Source organism: Eublepharis macularius, chromosome 15 (genome assembly GCF_028583425.1).
Source record: "Eublepharis macularius isolate TG4126 chromosome 15, MPM_Emac_v1.0, whole genome shotgun sequence".
Taxonomy (NCBI): domain Eukaryota; kingdom Metazoa; phylum Chordata; class Lepidosauria; order Squamata; family Eublepharidae; genus Eublepharis; species Eublepharis macularius.
The window spans coordinates 41,255,312-41,274,879 of record NC_072804.1 but is presented as its reverse complement, the minus strand read 5'-3'; the positions used below and the strand labels follow the sequence as shown (position 1 = coordinate 41,274,879).

The 19,568-nt window shown below is 44.7% G+C and overlaps 1 protein-coding gene across 1 annotated transcript in view; it reads right to left on the bottom strand.

The window, feature by feature from the left end:
- The window catches only part of PTPRU (protein tyrosine phosphatase receptor type U), a 386,725-nt gene that overhangs the window by 127,185 nt on the left and 239,972 nt on the right, over positions 1–19,568 (bottom strand). The window contains exon 9 of the mRNA XM_054999127.1: positions 876–985. Within this exon, the coding sequence (XP_054855102.1) occupies positions 876–985 (110 nt within the window). The remainder of the gene's footprint in view (positions 1–875; positions 986–19,568) is intronic.

The window sequence follows — 19,568 nt, the reverse complement described above, 5'->3', positions numbered from 1 at the left end:
CTGTTGGCTCCACTTGTGAAATAATGTTATATACATAAGTTTACCATTTTCTTGGTGGTAGCAGGCAAACTCTTACCCCCACTCTCAGTCCCCCACCCTCAATAATGTGAGGAACAGCAGAGAATGGGGGGAGAAATGGCATTGCTGGTGATGCTCTAGTCATTTCCCCCAATACCTATGGTAACAACTAGGGGAGGGGGGGGTCCCTAGAGCATCACCCTCAAGTGACATCATTTCTAATGACCCTCCACCCGCAAGTGACGTTACTTTCTCCATGCCACTCTGGAAATTTCCCCAATCTCTATTGTAAAGAATATAGAGATTTGGGAAATTCCTAGAGCATCACCCAGAAGTGATGTCATACTTTCCCCAAAACTCCATCCTCTCCAAACACTGGCCCAAAACTCTCCCAGCGTTTGCCAGTGCAGGCCTAGCAACCCTTTATTTAGATGTCTACTTGTAAGCTTTGCAACAGAGCCGATAATAGCTCCTATGGAGCAATCTGAGGAAGCAAAAATAGTGCAGGAAGTGGAAAATTGAGGCAACTTCAAGCCACATGCTATTCACAATGAGATGGATGAGATGGGTCATCAAGAACAAGAAAAGAGAAGCCACCTTACACTGAATCTGACAATTGGCCTGACCAGGTCAGCGTTGTCTCTTCTGACTGGCAATGGCTTCCCAGTATCTTACGTAGATGTACTTCACCTTTTAACTGAAGATGCCAGGGCCTGGACCCAAAACCTTCTACATGAAAAGTAGATACTTTACCACTGAGCCAAGGACCCTCCCCCCAAATGAAAATAAAGTCTCTTAAGGATCAGTCATAAATCGGTGCACACCAGCGTTGAAGAAAGGTCATGTGGTCGACATACCTCATACTGCGTGATGAGGCCATTAGGCTCCACTGGCTCCTCCCACTTCAGAAAAATCATGTCCTCCAAGGGAGTGAATGTTAGAGAATCCGAAGCAATGCCTCCGGGGACTTGAATAGGAAGGAGGGAAAGAATTGGAAAAGAATGAGTAGACGAGCTAGTTACTCAGCTTCTTTCCTTATTGTTAGCCAACAAGGAACATCATAGTCATTTATTACAATACTTTTATCTGCCCAGGGCAACTAACCATATCATTCCAAACAAATCAACATGTAGAAATATGTAGCTGCCCTGTACCGATTCAAGAACATTGACCACGTGAAGCCATCTTTGACGGAGTCAGGCCTTTGGTCAATCAATACTGTCTACTCTGATGGACAGTAGCTCCGCAGGGTCTCGAGAGGAGGTCTTTCCCATCACTTGTTACTTAATCCTCTGAACTGGTGATGCTGGGGCTTGAATCCCAGACCTTCTGCATGCCAAGCAGAAGTTCTTCAGCTGAGCATCTATTCCATTAAATGGTCCACCTAGTTCGGTATTATTTAGCATGACTGGCAGGTATTCTCCAGCATCTTAGGGTGAGAAAGGTCTTTCCAGGGCTTTTTTTCTGGCAAAAGAGGTGGCGGAACTCAGTGGGTTGCCCTCAGAGAAAATGGTCACATGGCTGGTGGCCCCACCCCCTGATCTCCAGACAGAGGGGAGTTGAGATTGCCCTCCGCACCACTCGGCGGTGCGGAGGGCAATCTAAACTCCCCTCTGTCTGGAGATCAGGGGGTGGGGCCACCAGCCATGTGACCATTTTCAAGAGGTTCCGGAACTCCGTTCCACTATGTTACAGCTGAAAAAAAAAACCTGGGTCTTTCCCAACCAGAAATTCTAAACAGAATGGCCAATGGACTAGTGAACATGGGGTCTTCTGCATGTAATACAGCTGCTATACCCATTAGGAAACAGCCCCTCTCCAAGGATGTGCGTCTGAAGCTGCTTTCTGCTGAACCAGACAGGGTGGGTTTGATTTAAAACAGATCAATTTAAATCAACTAGTCAGTAAGACTAGATTTAAATCACGGTTTGCTACATAAAGACTCGTTCTTTTCTATATAAAGACTCCTCACACTTAGCTTCTTGTGCAGATCTATTCTATTCCCAGCAATCTTATGTTCATTGGATTTTTTGAAACTTAGCACTTAAGAGGTAAGGGGTTGGTTCTGCATATAAAGATTTGCCAAGGAACAATGGGATTAAGGTCTTTTTCTCAACTATGTGTTTATTTTATAACCTTTTTGCTGTAGACACAAATTCAGTTTTGAGAACCGTAAAACCAAGCATCTGTGATAATACCTTCTAGATAGAAAAACTGCCCAATAAGAACCCCGTGGCGCAGAGCGGTAAGCGGCAGTACTGAAGCCCAAGCTCTGCTCAGGACCTGAGTTCGATCCCGGCAGAAGCCGGGTTCAGATAGTCAGCTCAAGGTTGACTCAGCCTTCCATCCTTCTGAGGTCAGTAAAATGAGTACCCAGTTTCCTGGAGGTAAAGTGTAGATGACTGGGGAAGGCAATGGCAAACCACCCCATAACAAAATTCTGGCAAGAAAACGTCGTGATGCGACGTCCCCCCATGGGTCAGTAATGACTCGGTGCTTGCTTGCATTGCATAGGGGACTATCTTTACCTACCTTCAATCTTACAAAAACCTCTGGAAGAACATGACATTGTGAATGGATTAATGGAATCCATTTACCAAAAAAATTAAACTTTGCACGAATATACAGCCTCATGCTACATAATTAAAAACTAATCCTTATTTCATGATGATAACCTTTGGACTATAACATATCTTAAATAGAAAACTATCTTTAGATAGATTTTTCCTCTAAAAGCATTTTATTAACAAAATCCGATTTAAATTAAAAAAATCTGATTTAAATTTTAAAAATCCGATTTTTTGATTTTTTTTTTAATCATTGATTTTTATCCACCCTGGAACCAGAATGTTGGACCCTTTTGATCAGCGCTGTGCGCTCTGACTGGCAGCAGCTCTCCAGAGTGTCAGGCCAGGAAGTATCTCTCCCAGAATCTGTTATGCGAAATCCCTTAACTAGAGAAGTCAAGGACTGAATCTGAGACATCCCATGGCATTGAGGATTGTATGCATGTATTTATGAATGAACACATCTCTCTTAAAGCATAACCTGCTTTTCAGCAACTTGTTCTCTTAGCAGCAGTATTTTTTTAAAAACTCAACAGTAAAAGAGAATGCAAGTACAATGAAAATACACATGCACATCACAAACAAATCCAAACAACAAGAAGAAAAAGCTGGACTGTGTCAACATCAGAATACCAGCAGCATCCACAGCAACAGTCAAACAATAATTGTAAGAACAACAACAACATTAGATTTATCTACCACCCTTTAGGACAACTTAACACCCACTCAGAGCAGTTTACAAAGTATGTTATTATTAAAATTATTAAAAAATCGTAACAGGAAGGGCCGTAAAGCAAAAATAGTTATTCCTACAATGTCTAATAGAATATTTATATCATTTGTGTTTTGCCCTGGGAGGGTAGCCAGCATGGTATAGCCTAATCTCATCAGATCTCAGAAGCTAAACAGAGTCAGTACTTGGATGGGTGACCACCAAGGAAGACTCTGCATCGGAATAACAACAACATTTGATTTATATACCACCCTTCAGGATGACTTAACACCCACTCAGAGTGGTTTACAAAGTATGTTATTATTATCTCCACGACAATGATCACCCTGTAAGGTGGGTGGGGCTGAGAGAACTCTGAGAGAACTGTGACTGACTGAAGGTCACCCAGCTAGCTTCAAGTGGAGGAGTAGGAAATCAAACCTGGTTCTCCAGATTAGAGTCCCATGCTCTTAACCACTACACCAAACCATGGCAAACCACCTCTGCTTCACACTTGCCTTGAAAGCCCCTGGATTCACCTTACGTTGGTTGCAATTTGCTGGCGCGCACACACACACACATTCTGCCCTATTTCCAAGGTGCTCAGGTCACATAAACACACATGTCATTACGGTAGCTGTGTTCGACTGCAGTTAAACAGTGGGATTTTAGTCCAGTGGCACCTTAGAGACCAACAAGATTTTCAGATTGTAAGATTCAGAGCTCTGTGGACTCTTGAAAACTTACACTCTTAACATCTTGTTGGTCTCTTTAAGGTGCCTGTGGACTAAAATCGTACTACACAAGTCATTGAATAGCTGCAACAGCTTTACAATGTAGAGTGGGCTGAAAGATAGTGACTGGCCCAAAGACACCCAGCGAGCTTCCTGTCAAAGCAGTCATTGATTGATTGATTTCATTTATTTCATGTGTACCCTGCCTTTCTCCCCAGTGAGGCCCTGAAGTGGCTGATATCATTTTCCCCTCCTCTGTTTTATCCTCCCAGCACCATTCCAAGAACATTGCTGGCTCTGTTTAAGATTGCACTGTAAGTATTACACCCAAGTTTTCTTCCTTAGCCTCCCACATTTACATACATTGCTTAAGGCGCTCTTCCACCTGCTGCATTTATTTATCTTGCCATCCACTGATCTACAGCGGAGGAAAAATTTGTTCTCTTGGTTAAATATTTATATATATATATATTTAAAAAGATAAAAAAGATAGTTTGCCCTGCAATACAACCGTTATCAAAAGTTCAAAATCAAACTATTCAAAACAGACTTCAGCAACCACCAGGGTGTGATATGGCTGGCTGTAAACTGTGCGAAGCCTTAGTTTTCATGGGTGCACATACATTAAATGCAAAGTGGCGTACACTGCTCTCTTTTCTATTTGATCCTCAGAACAACCCTGCAAGGTAGATTGAGCTGAGAATGTGTGACTGGCCCAAGGTCACCCAGAAAGCCTGCATGTCAGAGTGGGATTTTGAACTTGGGTTTCCCAGAACCTAGACCTACACTCCAACCATGCTCATCGAGAGGAGTTAGCCGTGTTAGTCTGTAGTTGCAAAATAGTAAAGAGTCCAGTAGCACCTTTAAGACTAACCAACTTTATTGTAGCATAAGCTTTCGAGAGCCACAGCTCTTTTCATCAGATGCACGGTCCAACCGTGCTGGCTCAGATCTCCGCAGTCCAAGACCCTAATCTCTATACACTGCTGGGCTGGATCCAGCAATCCATGGATGCAATGAGTGTGATTCTTTCCCTTTCCCCCCTATTCCCAGAAATTCCTTTCTAACTCCAGGGAACATTGATTCTCAGGAGTGATGTGGACTAGGGTTACCAGTCCCCTAGCCTTCACCCTCCACCACTACTCACCTTGTTGGCAGGAGGGGGAAGTGCAGGGAATGGACCCAGGAGCCTAAGAGCTTTGGGATCTTCCTTGTCGCACAAGAAATGACAAGGAAGAACTTCAGAATGCGCACACACTTTGCATGTGACATAAGTCCCCCCACACACACACACATACCCCCATGATCCTCCTGTCCCTTGGATTGGGCTCCTGGAGACTTGGAAACCCTACTAGGGATTAGTAGCCATGCAAGTCAAGAAGTCATGCTGAGGAGCGGGAAAGGACTGAAATCACCCTTCCTTCCTATCAGTATAGCTCCCCTGCCAAAAGAGGCAGGAAGGGTATCTCCATTCCTTTCCTCTTCCTCCAGACTCCAGCCCCCAACCTGCATGGCTGCTAATCAACATAGGCCGTCAGAAAGGGCTGCTGGTGGAAGCAGAATAAGGGAAAGATCGACTGGGTCCAATCTGCTATGTTGTAGATTCTTAGGGGTAGGACGGTTCATAGATGAGAGGCTCCTTCGTTAGGTTTGTCACCTTTTTATAATCCACTTTTGCTCCCAAAGCAGCTCGTAACATCATGCTCCCGTTTTCCATTTTATCCTAACAACAACAACCCTATGAGTTAGATTAGGATGAGAGAATAGCTGGCCCAAGGTCACTCAGTGAGCTTCACAGGCTGTGCAGAGATTTGAACCCAAGTCTCCCACGTCTTAGTCCAACATACTAACTGCTATGCCACTTTGGCAGCCCCTTGAACCACGTAACTGCTCCTCCACACTCCCCATCTCTCATGGAGTGGCCCTTTGGCCATCGTGGCTAACAATGCGATCCTTTACAAAATCCTTATTGTAAGACTGTGGCTACTGCGACACTCGTGGAAAAGATCCAGCAGCCAAAGAACATAAGCAAAGTGACTTTGCATCATTCAACTGAACACAACAAGAGAGGATTCCAGAGGCCCTTTTTACCCATCCACCCAACCCTCTGCATGTGTTTTGCTTTTGGGAAACTAGTTCTGTGCCAAGAGATGCAGCTTGCATGTCAGCTGAGGAAGAACAAATTGGGAACAGAGATTTTCACAGTCCAGTGATGGGGGGGAATGGACCATTACCTGCCTGTGTTTGCATAATCCAAAAGCTCTCTGAGCTGATTACAGGCTGCCTGAGCCCTCAATCCTCCACAAATTAGCACTTGGGCGAATGCATGGCTGCTGTATCTGCTGGCGATTCTTCCTCATGTATATTTTATAGGGACCGCTTAATTGCGTTTTGCTGAGCCAAGGCAGGCAGCCTGCTAAACAAAACAGGAGATATGGAGAGAAGGAAGGGGGTGGCTGGGGATAAAGGAGCAGAAGCCAGGCAGCAGTTAAAGGTAGAGAGCTGAGACCTTGCTCTGCCATACAGGAGCACCACTGCCTAGTGTAATCTCCACCACTCCCTTAAATCATTGTCAAAATTGCTAATCAAACTGTCCCCCCCCCCAGTGTACAAAATTAACAGAGCAGTCCAGCAAACGACACTGAAAACAACAGCGCAAAGATAAAAATAATGGCTGGAGTATGCATGAGAGAGGAAGAGACCATTGTATCCTTTCCCCCTTCCTCGTGGCAGCCCTCGGACCCACGTGGCTACTGAACACATGAACCTGTCGTGCCCTTGGTGTTATCAAGGAAAGTATTGTCTACACTGGCTGGCATAGGGTTGCCAGGCCCCCTCGATCTCCCAGCGGGGGATTGGGGGCTGGCTCTTACCTCGGTTGTGATGGGGGGGGCATGTCCGGGAAGTAACGTCATCCTGCAGCACGCACCCCCGCCAGCATGCCCACGCTCTGCGGGGGCTCGTGTTGGGGGCTTCTGTGGAGCGCAGGAACGCTCCTGCACAGCAGCCCAAAATGCGTCTGCAGATCGGACCCGTTTTGAGGCACTGTGGAGCACAGGAGCGCTCCTGCGCTCTGCAGCGCCTCAAAACGGGTCCGTTTTGGCCCGGAGTGGGCCCGTTTTGGGGTGCTGCGGTGCACAGGAGTGGACCTGATCCGTGCCAAAACAGGCCCGATCCACGCCAAAATGGGCCCAATCCGCGGGTGCACGCTGCTACGCAGGGGAGCACGCACAGAGGGTGTGCGCCCCCCCCCCGCTGGCCAGGGGGTGGGGGTGAGGGCAGGGGATCCCCCGCCCCCACCCGGGGTCTGGCACTCCTAGGCTGGCAGCACCTTTCCTAGGTCTCAAGGTTCAGGTCTTTCAAATGACCTCCTATGTGGGGATGCTGGGGATTGAACCTGGTACCTTCTGCATGCAAAACAGTTGCTCTGTCACTGAGCCACACCCACCAGTAGGGATATCAAGAAACGTTATGAGGTTTCAAGTCAAGCATCCACCAGTGAGGAAGGGCAGCTATATCTGAATTAACACCCCTGCAGACCCAAAGTGATGCCTCCATAGATCTTCTGCTGCCTCTCTTGCTCCAGTGAAGTGAGATAAAGCCAGGGTTGGCTCTTACCCTTGGAGGTAGAGGTGCTTTAGGGAGAGTTGGAGCCATACTAATTTTTCGACTCACATAAAGCACTATCATCACTGGAGCAGAAACATCCCCTCCCACAAACAAATCTTTGCAGCAGTTCATTGATCCATCCACAACACTGCTCCCGAGGGACTGGAGATAAATAGTAGTCTGCAGCACGAAGAGGGAATCGGTGGAAATTACCCCACTTACAGTGCAATCCTAAGCAGAGTTACTCCAGTCTAAGCCCATTGATTTCAATGGGCTTAGACTGGAATAACTCTTCTTAGGATTGCATTGTAATTCTACTAGAGGCAATTTTAGTCTGGATCCAACCCAGGAGGATGAAATGAGGGCCAGGAAGCCCATTGCTGGGCACCACATCAGCCACAGGCACCATGCTCGGCAGGGCACCACAAGTGTCCATCAAGTCTCCAGCGCTAAAGAACACCTGATTGGACAAAGCTGATTAGTACACCGACAATTTCCAGCTCTATTCCCTGTGCTTCTTGTAATACAGGTGTAATGGTGGATGTTTTTAATCACAACTTGGAGTCTGTAACGGACAAGATGAGGGCTCATAAAACAAAGCTTAATTCCAATAAGATGGGAGGGTCGATGGTGAGTAAGTCAGCAGCTCTTGGATCTTTAAGTCTGGATGGGGATGTGTTCTCCTTATTCCCCGCCAAAGGTTAATCATTTGAGAGTGCTACAGGAGCAGATTTTGTAAAGAATGAGACCAACAGTACAATGGAAGCAAGACAGAAGTATGTGGGTATGGACTGGCCATCTAGTTTACTGAGACATCTCTCTGGGGGCTGGTGCTGTAAAGGACTGCTGCTTCCATCTGGACCGCCAGCCTACTGGCCACCACTGAGGAGACGAACATCTCTGAAGCACATCTGGAAGCTCAAACCATGGTTGGTGCAAAGCATGGTTTTGGTATAATGTCTGTATGTTATTAATTTATAACAGGTAAAAAATTGTTTATTTCATTCCCTCCCCCTCCATGCAGTACAGTTCTATCCACATTTATTTGGATTTAAATTTCAAAGGAACTTACTCTGAAGTAAGCATTCACAACTGGCACAACAGCCAGGTACTATAAAACCTTATCGCTGAGCCTCTGTCCCACCTCTTTCTTGCAAGTAAACTTTTTAATCCCAAACTGGTCCAAAGCTACAAGCCTGTGGCAATAGCTATAGAGCTCTTGGCCTTCTGCTTTTAGCCTGGAAGGAAGATTGGACAGTAGAGACAGACAGAGAGAAAAAAACCTGCCAGGCATTCAGAAGCTTTTTTCCTCTTCTCGTCCTCTTGGCATGCTTACAATTCATTTTTGTATTGCAAGCCTTTTTGGGGAGAAAAGTGACACGTAAATGCTTAAATAAATAAATGCAAGTGCAGCTTATGTTTTAGTAAGACTATTCCATTCCTGACTGGTGTGTCTATAATCATTGGAAAACTCTCCAGGTTGGAGGAAGGTTTCCAGTTTTGCTAAGCACAAGCAGTAGGATGTAAACCAGTACTTCCTGTTTGGCTAACAAGCCCATACCCAGAACTAGGGCTTTTAAGCAGGATGCTCCTTTCACAATAATCTATTTGCTGTCCTTTCTTTTGAACGTAACCCTTATGCTCTATACCAGCATCCGGCACAAGGATTATACTAACATCCCAAAACCCTGGCAGGAAAGGAACGGCTGGCCAGGCCAGGAGCTTTTACAACCAGCTGCTCCAACTTCCACTGACAGGGCCTTGTGTAAATATCTAATCTGCAAGCAATTTGGCTGGATTAGCGTAGCTGTGCCGTTCTCTCTAATTATCAACAACTTGCAATAATAACAATGACAAAATCAACCACCAACATTGGCAACATAACTAGGATCAATATTCACTGATTTAGTACAGACTCCCCCCTTATTCCCTAATCTCAAGGTTGTCATTAGGGAGGAACGGAGCAGGCAATTGCTTTGCAAAGATCGCTATTCATGAACAGTATCATCCGCCACAGGCTTTAAAACACCCTCTAATTTTAGGCAGAATTGAGCAATTATGCACTCTTTTGTGGGGGGGAAACAGCACCACCATCCGAACTCAGAGACAGAGCTGAATAAAGTAGGAGAGAGAGGAAGACCAAAGACATTATTTGCACCCATTAGGTACACCTCTCTGAAATTTCCTTAGTTGAAATGGGCTTTTTGGTTACAGGAATGATAATGTTTGCATTAAAACCATTATTCACTTTATCACTACCATTAGAGCACTGTCCTATTCTGAGGTCAAATTGCTAAGGCTGGAGGTTTCCCATCTTTCTTCCAAAACCAGGATGAACATTCCCTGAACATTCCGTTCCATGTTCCTCCTCCAGACTGTTTCCGTGCTCCTTAACTCTGGTTCAAATAGAAATTTTTATAAAATTAATTCTGGAAGTGGAGTATATATAATTTGCTGCCACTTTAATGCAAACATTAACATCCATATAACCCCCTAACCTTCCATTTTACATGCACATAGGTTAAAAACATTGCAAAAAAGCAACCTGGGTGTGACCGTAATTAGAATCGCATCTTCTTTTTTTTGCATAGTATGTTCTTGGTAGGCACATCTGTTCCTATGTACCAGTAAAACACCACACAGAATGAATCTTGGTAAAAATGTGTATACGGTAAAATCAAGATTCCTTTTTTGTAGTGTTTTTTTTCAATTAATACTCATGAATCATTTAACAAAAGTGGGGGAGAAAGATGCAACAAAGGATTTGAAAATGGTTGGAAACCATAAATGCACAGTGCTCTGAACAAAATTTGGAAATGAAACATTAGAAGTTTCCCAATGCATCAGTTCCACATTGGAACTGATGCATTAGGAATTCAGAACTCCAAAATCTGAGAAGATTCAGACAGAGGAATTCCTGCTTCTTTGCCAATCTTTCAATTCTTGTCTGGCAGGAAGGTTGAACCACACAAGCTAGTGGAATTCTCTTACTGGATTTCCCCATGCACTTTTGGCCTTCAAAGAAAGGGACACAATGTGACCAGGGTTGCAATACAGTAGAAGGGGGGAGTTAATTAATCCTCTTTGCCGTACCACTTCTCCAATCTAAAATGTCCTCCTTTAGGTTGCCTTTAGTTTTGGCAGGCCAAAAAGACTAACATGATATGGATACGTTTTTTCCTCTACCTACATTAAAATCAGATGGTGAAGAAGGAAACAGCATTGGGGTGACTGAGCCACTCTGTTAATTGAAGACATGGTTCCGGCATAGATGAGTCCCCTCTGCCAGCTTAAAAAAAAAATAATCACAGACCCACAGCAAATATATTTGCTCTGAGAATAGTAGGCTTTGCACAGGTAAAATGGTTTGAATTATTAGGTTGGTCAACTATACCGACCAGGGGTAATTTCGTAGAAAAAGAGCTGGAGGAACTCATTAGCATAACTCATTAGCATATGCCACGGCCCTTGACATCACCAAAACTATGTCATTAGCATGACTGATTTGCATATGCCACACCCCCTGACATCACCTATCCTGGCTGTTTTGGACCCAATCCTGGCCATTCAGGGCCGAAATTGGGCACAAAATGGCAAAAAAGGGGCTGAAAATGGCCCCAAAGGGGCCCAAAATGGTCAGGATTGGGCTGCTGCTGAGTGGGAGAGTGATCCACCACCTGTCAGAAGCCCGATCCGGGCCATTTCAGCCCCAGTCCAGGCTAAAATGGGCCCAAAATGGCCAAGAGTCAGGTGGGTGGGGCCACCTGACATGTGACCTCTTTGGGGAACTGCCAGAACTGCGTTCCTGCATATTCCCCCTCAAAATGAGCCATGATACCGACATTTTTATTCAAATGAAACTGTAGATATACTAGCAAGAACAAGAGAAGAGCAAACAGAGAATCTAGTTTTTGCAATTCTCATTCAGATTCTATCATTCCACAAGGAACAATGGGGCAACTTAGTCCACTTTTAAAAAAAAAAAACCACATGAAAATAAAGCATTTCAGCTTGATTTACAGGCTACTTTAATTAGATATGAGGTGTTCTACGCAAAACACTTATTAAATTATGAAAACCTTTGGGGCAGAGATATGCATTTGCACTTGCAAACAGATGCACAGCCATCCTGTCCTCAGCACTATGCAAATGTTTAATTTCATTACAAGCATTTGTGACATACCTGACGTATCAAAACAGAGGGCCCGAAGGAATCAATTTTTTTTCTGGCTGTTTTGCTTTGTTTGCATTACCCATCTCAGACTACATAAAACAATTCATGCACTATGGCAACTTTTCAGAGATTTTTGCATGAAGCTTCACAGCTCTACTGTGAGATCACCTCCTGCAAAGGAACACTAGGAGTACAGTTGCAAAAACCACCCAGACGTTTGTGATAGGTACAAACTAGGATTGCCGGCTCAAGGATAGGGAACTTCCTGGGGATTTGGGGGGTGGAGCCTAGGGAGGGCAGGGCTTCAGGAAAGGAGGGGTGTCCGCTGGGTATAGTGCCATAGCATCAACCTTCCAAGGCAGTCATTTTCTCCAGAGGAAGCGATCTCTGTCAGCAGGAGATTAGTGTAATTCTGGAGGTTGGCTACCCGAGTACAAACACAGCTTGTTCCTCCACTCCCTCCTGTGAATATGAGCCTCAACTCATTCCTATATTCCTGCACTACTGCCTTCCATCTTCCTTTCTGCATTGAGCACAATCAAAAGTTTCCTAGTTTGTGAAACCTTCAGTCTTAAAATTATTAATTTATACCTTACTTTTCTCCCCAGTGGAAATCCAAAGCGGCTTACAATATTGATCTCCCTTCCTCCATTTTATCCTCACCAGTGAAGTATGGGCAAGAGAGAGAATGACCGGCTCAATTTGCTAAGTGAGTTTCCAAATCTAGTGAGTATACAAATCTAGTTCTTCCAAATTCTAGTTGAACATTGATGCTTTGCCCTCCGGAGTCACTTGCAGATGCAAGCACACAAAGGGAGTGCCTGTGAAAGAGGCGTTCACGTGTACTGAGCAAGAACAGCCTGCACGTGAATTGAGGACCACACATATAATCCTGCACTTAAGCATTCCCAGGTACTTAGTAACTTGTATTTCCACCCTCAGTAAGTTTCCCCAGTGGGGCAAACTGGGGTTCACTGGGGTCATGTCAGGTCAGAATAATTGTGCAGAGGGGAAGGCTTAAGCCTCTCCTGCCATGAGCCACAGTCCTCATCTGCATCATCTCTACGCATGTCTAAGGATTAACTTCTGAGCACAGAACACCAAGCATACATCTAATCGTGAGTAGACATGGGCATGAATAAAAAAACCCTGAACCACATGATTCGTGGTTCGTCGCGTTCCATGAACCACGAACTTCCATGAACTTTCCCTCATTCACGAATCGGTTCATGGTTTGTGGTTCGTGGAATTTCAAACACCCAGTGCCGGCTGCTGAAGCCGGTGCAGGGTGTTTGAAACTGACAGCCCCCTTCTCCTGGCGGAAGCGGCAGGAGAAGCACCCCTCCCCAGCTGAAAGTTCAAAGCAAAGAAGATGTTCCCTTTTATAACGCCTGCTGAAGGTGAGGGCTAGTGAAGCCAATTCTTTTATTCCTATACGCACACATCCTCTGAACCTGCCTCCTTGTGTGGCTGTCTTTTTAATCATCAAACTGGCTGCAAGCTGAGGAAAACCGGGTAAAGTTTTTTCCAGCACTGGTAGAGAGGCTCAAAAGCTTGGGTTGTTCTGAGACCAATCCTTCCCCTAGTTCATTCGCTTCCTACGGAGATCAATGATATGGAGAAAAAAAGGCAGCATTGCTGTCATTTGATCCCTCAAAGGTTGTTCCAAAACATTAAATAATGAAGCTTTTCCATTAGGGGATGGAACGGCTCATTAACAGGCAGGCCTTGGCTGGCTGAGCTGCTCCTCCCAAACAGATGGGAGCTTTCCAGTGGCAACTGGTATTCTTCTGATGGAGTTTAGCAGTCTGCCACTGCCCGTGGTCCCAGCCAAGATTGCTTCGGAACTCCTGCATGTTCCTTGTCATCCAGAACCACAGTGCCTGCCAGGTTGATATCTAAGGGCCGAATCACATGTTACAAAGTTCTTGTATCCCTCACGATTAGAGGTGGCCACGAATCCTAATACGAACCCAAAAAATGCATGAACCGGGTTGGTACGTGGTTCGTGAAAACACGATTAGTGGGGCCGCGTTTTCCATGAACTCCACGATTTTTTTTGCCCAGTTTGTGAGAGTCGTGAGCAGGGGCCTGTCAGTTTCACACACACCACAAACCACGAAAGTGTGAAAGTGACAGCCTCATTCTCCTGCCGCCTGTGAGCGGAGGAGAAGGGGGCCGTCTGTTTCACACACCCCGCGCCGACTTCATCCGATCAGATGAAGCCTGTGCAGGGTGTTTTGAAACTGACAGCCTTCCCCTGCTGGTTGCAAGCAATAGGGGAAGGCTGCGACTTTCAAACGCCCTGCACTGGCGTCACCCGATCGGATGAAGCCAGCATGGGGTGTTTTGAAACTGACAGCCTTCTTTGCCATCATGCAGAAACACTGTGCCAGAAGGAAGCATCCTGAATTTTAGAGGCACTCGCAGAATCTCCACTTTCTGACATCCCAAAATGGATCTCCAATTTGGAGTCATATTTTTGTATTAGCTTCCTATAATTTGCCTCATCTGATATTTCTAAACCACAGCATTTTGAATGTTTCGTATGCTCACAGGGAACTAGGCTTTTAGTATCTTCCACCACAGAGTTTTAATTCCAAAACGTTGGAGAGAATCGAAACTATCTAGCCATCTGTGCCTATGGTTCTTCTTCTAAAATACCACCTTCAACAACTTCTTTTCAGAACTCTTCATTGACATATGGAATAGGAAGCCCATGGAGTTCTAAGAAAGAGGAAGGGGAAACATCCTGACGGAATTTTATTTTTTTTAAAAAACCATTTAAACCACACAGTGCTGATTAACATATGCAACAATGAAAACACACGACATGTACTCACCTCAGATCTTGCCTCACATCCAGGAACTTGGTAAGCGGTATCATTTAGACAGTGTAAGTGTACAGTAGTTCCATATAGGGTGGCCAGCACTGCCTCGATGAATTACAGGATATTTTGAGGTGGTGCCTGGGGAGAATATGATTACTTCCGGGTGATGCTCTAGGAATTTCCTCTAATTGCTATGGTAAAGACCATAGAGACTTGGGGAAATTCCTAGAGTGTGACTATGGAGTGGCCTCCATAGTCTCTGGCCATTTTTCTCCCATTCCTCAGGGGGACTTGGGCTGAAGGCAGCAGTTTACCCGTCACAGGAAAGTAAATGGTAAATTTAGTTGCATACGTACTTTTAAAGGGGCGGTTCAAAGGTAAATCACCTGCTTTCTCTGTCAAAGATCCTAAGGTTTAATCCTTCGCCTCACATTTTTGTAGTTGGTACAAAGGGTGTTGAGAAAGACCCCTCTGGAGAGAGACTGCCAGTCATAATAGATAACAGTGGGCCGGAGGAAGAAACAACCACTTAGCATAGGATCATATATACAAACTTATATCTTTGCTAATAAGGTAGAGTCCAGGAGAAAAGAGACTATGCTCTGTACTCCCCACTACCCAACTCATATGTATACAACATGTAATTATTTCACTATCCAGAAATACACCTTTTCTAGTATTTGAAGGCCATTCCTGTCTCAAACAGGACAGTGTAAAAACGCTCCTGGGACCTGTGATTGGCCATATCTCCTAGGCGCCGTTTTGTTTTAACTATGCAAATGTCCTTTGACAGTCACTGCAAAGACGAGGTCAATCTATGTTGGAAAACAGCAGAATTTCATTTCCTGTAGCACTTCAAGTGGTCTTTATTCCCCCAGAATTGTACAGAAACAAGAGAGACGACAAGACACCACAGAGCTAATTTGATTGCTGAAGTCTCAACACAAAACCATTACAGAATTTTAAGGCTGATAGTTTTTTTGAAAGAAAAAAAATGAGAGGCATCTCTGCTTACCCATTAAGAATCCTAATTATACTTAAAATCACAAGAATTTTAACAGGCTTTTTCCTCCTTTTCACATCAAAGCTATTTTTCTGTCTGATTGTTTTTAACATGAAAAAGGTTTAACAAACCCACAAAAAAACACCACGAAGTTCTAATGAACACTCCAGGACAATAGTAGTATATCAGAAAAGGAGCTTCATAAAGCAGTCCCAGGCAAGCTCCAGATAGCCACATTAAATAAATTGGATAGGCAGATAATTGAAACAGACATGTACAATTTACAGTATCACCCTGCTCAGACAAAGATGTATCGATCCCCCGAGAAGCATAGACAGCACACTATATTAGACATCATATTCAACTCAAAGGGTACGAAGAGAGCCTTGTTAATCAGAAAAACAGCTGGAGAGCTTACAGTGCAGGCAATGCACAGCTGGAACTACTGTATGAGGGTAGAAGCAGAAAACAGCTGGAGCAATTATACTGTGGTTAAAAACAGCAGGAGAAATTATAGGTTGAGGGGGAAATAGGTTAGGTAAGCAAGGCCGAATACACAGAAAGCAGACAGAGCCAAACTTCAAACTTGAAGAAAGAAGAACCTTTTTATACTTTAGAGTAGGTAAAGGTAAAGGTAGTCCCCTGTGCAAGCACCGAGTCATTACTGACCCATAGGGGGATGCTGCATCATGACATTTTCTTGGCAGACTTTTTACGGGGTGGTTTGCCATTTCCTTCCCCAGATACTTTAGAGTATGCAGACCAAAATGACTGATCCCTTACGCATACTTTGATATTAGGCTTGGTCAGTTCCACTTTATCTTTGCAGCCCTCTATGCTAGTCTCTTTCCACAATATATCAAAGCAGTATGCTGGCACCAAACCATATAGGGCTTTATAGGTCAACCCAGCCCTGTATTGAGCCCAGAGCCCTGACCTAGAGATCAGACACAAGCCTGATCTCGTCAGATCCTGGAAGCTAAGCAGAGTTGACCTTGGTTAGAAATTGGATGGGAGACCTCCAACGAAGACAAGAGTTGCAAAGGCAGCCAATGGCAAACCACCTCTGTTAGTGTCTCACCTTGACAACCCCACCAAGAGTCGCCATAAGTCAGCTATGACGTGACGGCACTCTCCACCACCACTTAGTCCCAAAGCAAATTGGGAGCCAGTGTAGATGGAACAAAACTGGAGTGATATGGTCCCTATGACCCCATCCAGTGAACATTCTGGGCACAGCATTCTGTACCAACCGTAGCTTCCAGACAGTACATAGAGTACATTACAGTAATCTAATCTAGATGTTACTAGCATATGCCCCACAGGGGCAAGATCCTTCCTGCCCGGGAAGGACCAAAGCTGGCTCACAAGCACTGCCAACTGTTTTATCAAACACACACTGTACAAATAACTTACAGTGCAATCCTCAGCAGAGTTACACCCTTCTGAGTCCACTGGGCTTAGAAGGGCAAAATTCTGCTTGGGATATTCCCATGAATATCCATGTAGACACAACTTGCTCTTTCTGCTGCAAAAGAAATGAAGCCACATTCTCCATAGCTGAGTTGTTCCCACTTGAAAGTAATAAAAACTCAATTTTCTGTAAATTACACCAGAAATCAAAACGAGGAGGAAGCTGGGGAGAGGGAATTGACTCTTGCCACATTTACAGATAGAAACATTGGAATGAATAATGAGGGAAATCCTCAACAACACCCACATCACAGATACAGCATGTTGAACTGTATGAGCTATTCCTATAACGGATGTCCGAGTTACTTACTGAAACTGAACACAGGCTCCCCTCATCAGAACTTTGAGATCTGAGAAAGGACTCCCGTATTTATGATTGAATTTTTAATCATGCAGTGCCAAGAAACAACTTTTAAATTTGCCGGAAAGGACACATCTTGCTGGAGGAATACATCTCTCAATCTGTTTTAAAAGTCTGCTTTAGCAGCTGCTGCCTTTTATTTATTTATCGTTTTTTGGAGCTACGTCCTTACTACTTTGCTATTCATGAGAATTTGCGGTGCTACATCGGTGCTACTGGACACAATATTCTGGTCGCCAGGCAAGACTCAGCCAGGTGGTAGTCCTAAGGAAAGGGCTGTAATTCAGTGGTTGAGCATCTTGTTTTGTAAGCAGAAGGTCCCAGGTTCAGTCCCTGACATCTCCAGCTAGTAAGTGATGGGAAAGACCTACGACCTTGGAAAGCAGCTGCTAGTCAGAGCAGAAAATTCCAACCTTGATAGACCAGGGGTCAGGCTCAGCATACGGGAACTTGAAGTGTTCAAGGACAAAAGGAGTCAATGGCTGGCTTGGTATAGATGGTGACACCATTTATACCACTTAGGAAACTTTCATTTGCAGCTGCAGTGGTTCACCATACAGGACAGCAGCTCACAGATCCATGACTTTTAGCCTTAGACATCCCTGACAATCAGACACTAAGCTTCCCAGCTTTCAGTTTTTTATTGGGTTAACTTCATGTCATTTGTCTGAACCATTTTTGGATCATCAGCTGCTTTGAGCTTACTAAGAAAAAGAAGGAACGCAAATCTTATAAGCAATTCTGATATATAATTTGGACAGATAGTTATGAATAGGCGCAATTCCAAGGCCTACTTGGGCACTACCCAACCTAGGGGTACTGACCAAAACATGAATATATCACAGTTTGCATTCCTGCTGTTGCAGAAGAGCTCATCACCCCTTTTGGTTTACCTCCATTTGCAAAGTGACCTGCTTTCTCTGATGGGAACCATCCACAGGGGTGGTGGAACAATATGGTATAGCCCCATCTCATCAGATCTTGGAAGCTAAGGAAGTTCAGCAGTTGGGTGAGAGATCACTAAGGAAAACAGGGGTTGCCCTGCAGAAGAAGGCAATAGCAAACTGCCTCTGCTCCTCCTTAGCCTTGAAAACCCCTTGCTGGGGTCACCGTAAGTTGGTTGCGACTTGAGGGCACACACATACATTCATAAGCAGCCACTGAGCCAGTGTCATTAAACAGAGATTTGGTGGCACTGAAATTAAGCCCACTAATATCCACTACCCAATTGAATCTTTAGCAGCCACAATCTCCTCCAGGTTAATTGCTAATACTTGAAGCTTTAAAAAAAAAAAAGGAAACATGGAGATTAATTACAATATAACCTGGAGCTGTAAAGTCTTATGATAAGGCTGTGGATGAGAAACCAAACAATTCCCCAGTGATTAATGTAGGTATTTACTCTGAACTTGTAAAGGGGAGTTAATTGCAAATTAGGAGGGGGAACACACAAGATCCATGCTCACGCTTTGCCCTAGAGCCAACGGGCAATTCTACCAGAGGATTAGTTCACTGTGTATACAAGGTCTTTGTCTAAAGAGAGCTGCATGCTTTCAATGCCAGCAAAATTTTCCCCACTGGAAGAAGGGAAGAGAGAAGGATCCCTTATATATGCAGAGCTCATTTTGAGGGCGAACGTGCAGGAACGCAGTTCCGGCAGTTCTCCAAAGAGGTCACATGTCAGGTGGCCCCGCCCACCTGACTTGGCCATTTTGGGCCTGTTTTGGCCTGGATTGGGGCTGAAACAGCCCGGATCAGGCCTCTGATGGGTGGTGGATCGCTCTCCCGCTCAGCAGCAGCGTGATCCTGACCATTTTGGGCCCCTTTTTGGCCATTTTCAGCCCCTTTTTACCATTTTGGGCCCAATTTCAGCTCTAAATGGCCAGGATTGGGTCCAAAACAGCCAGGATAGGTGATGTCAGGGTGCGTGGCATATGCAAATCAGTTATGCTAATGACACATTTCTGGTAATGTCAAGGGGCATGCCATATGCTAATGAGTTATGCTAATGAGCTATGCTAATAAGTTCCTCCAGCTCTTTTTCTACGAAATGACCCCTGTATATATGTGTAAACCAAACCATCTG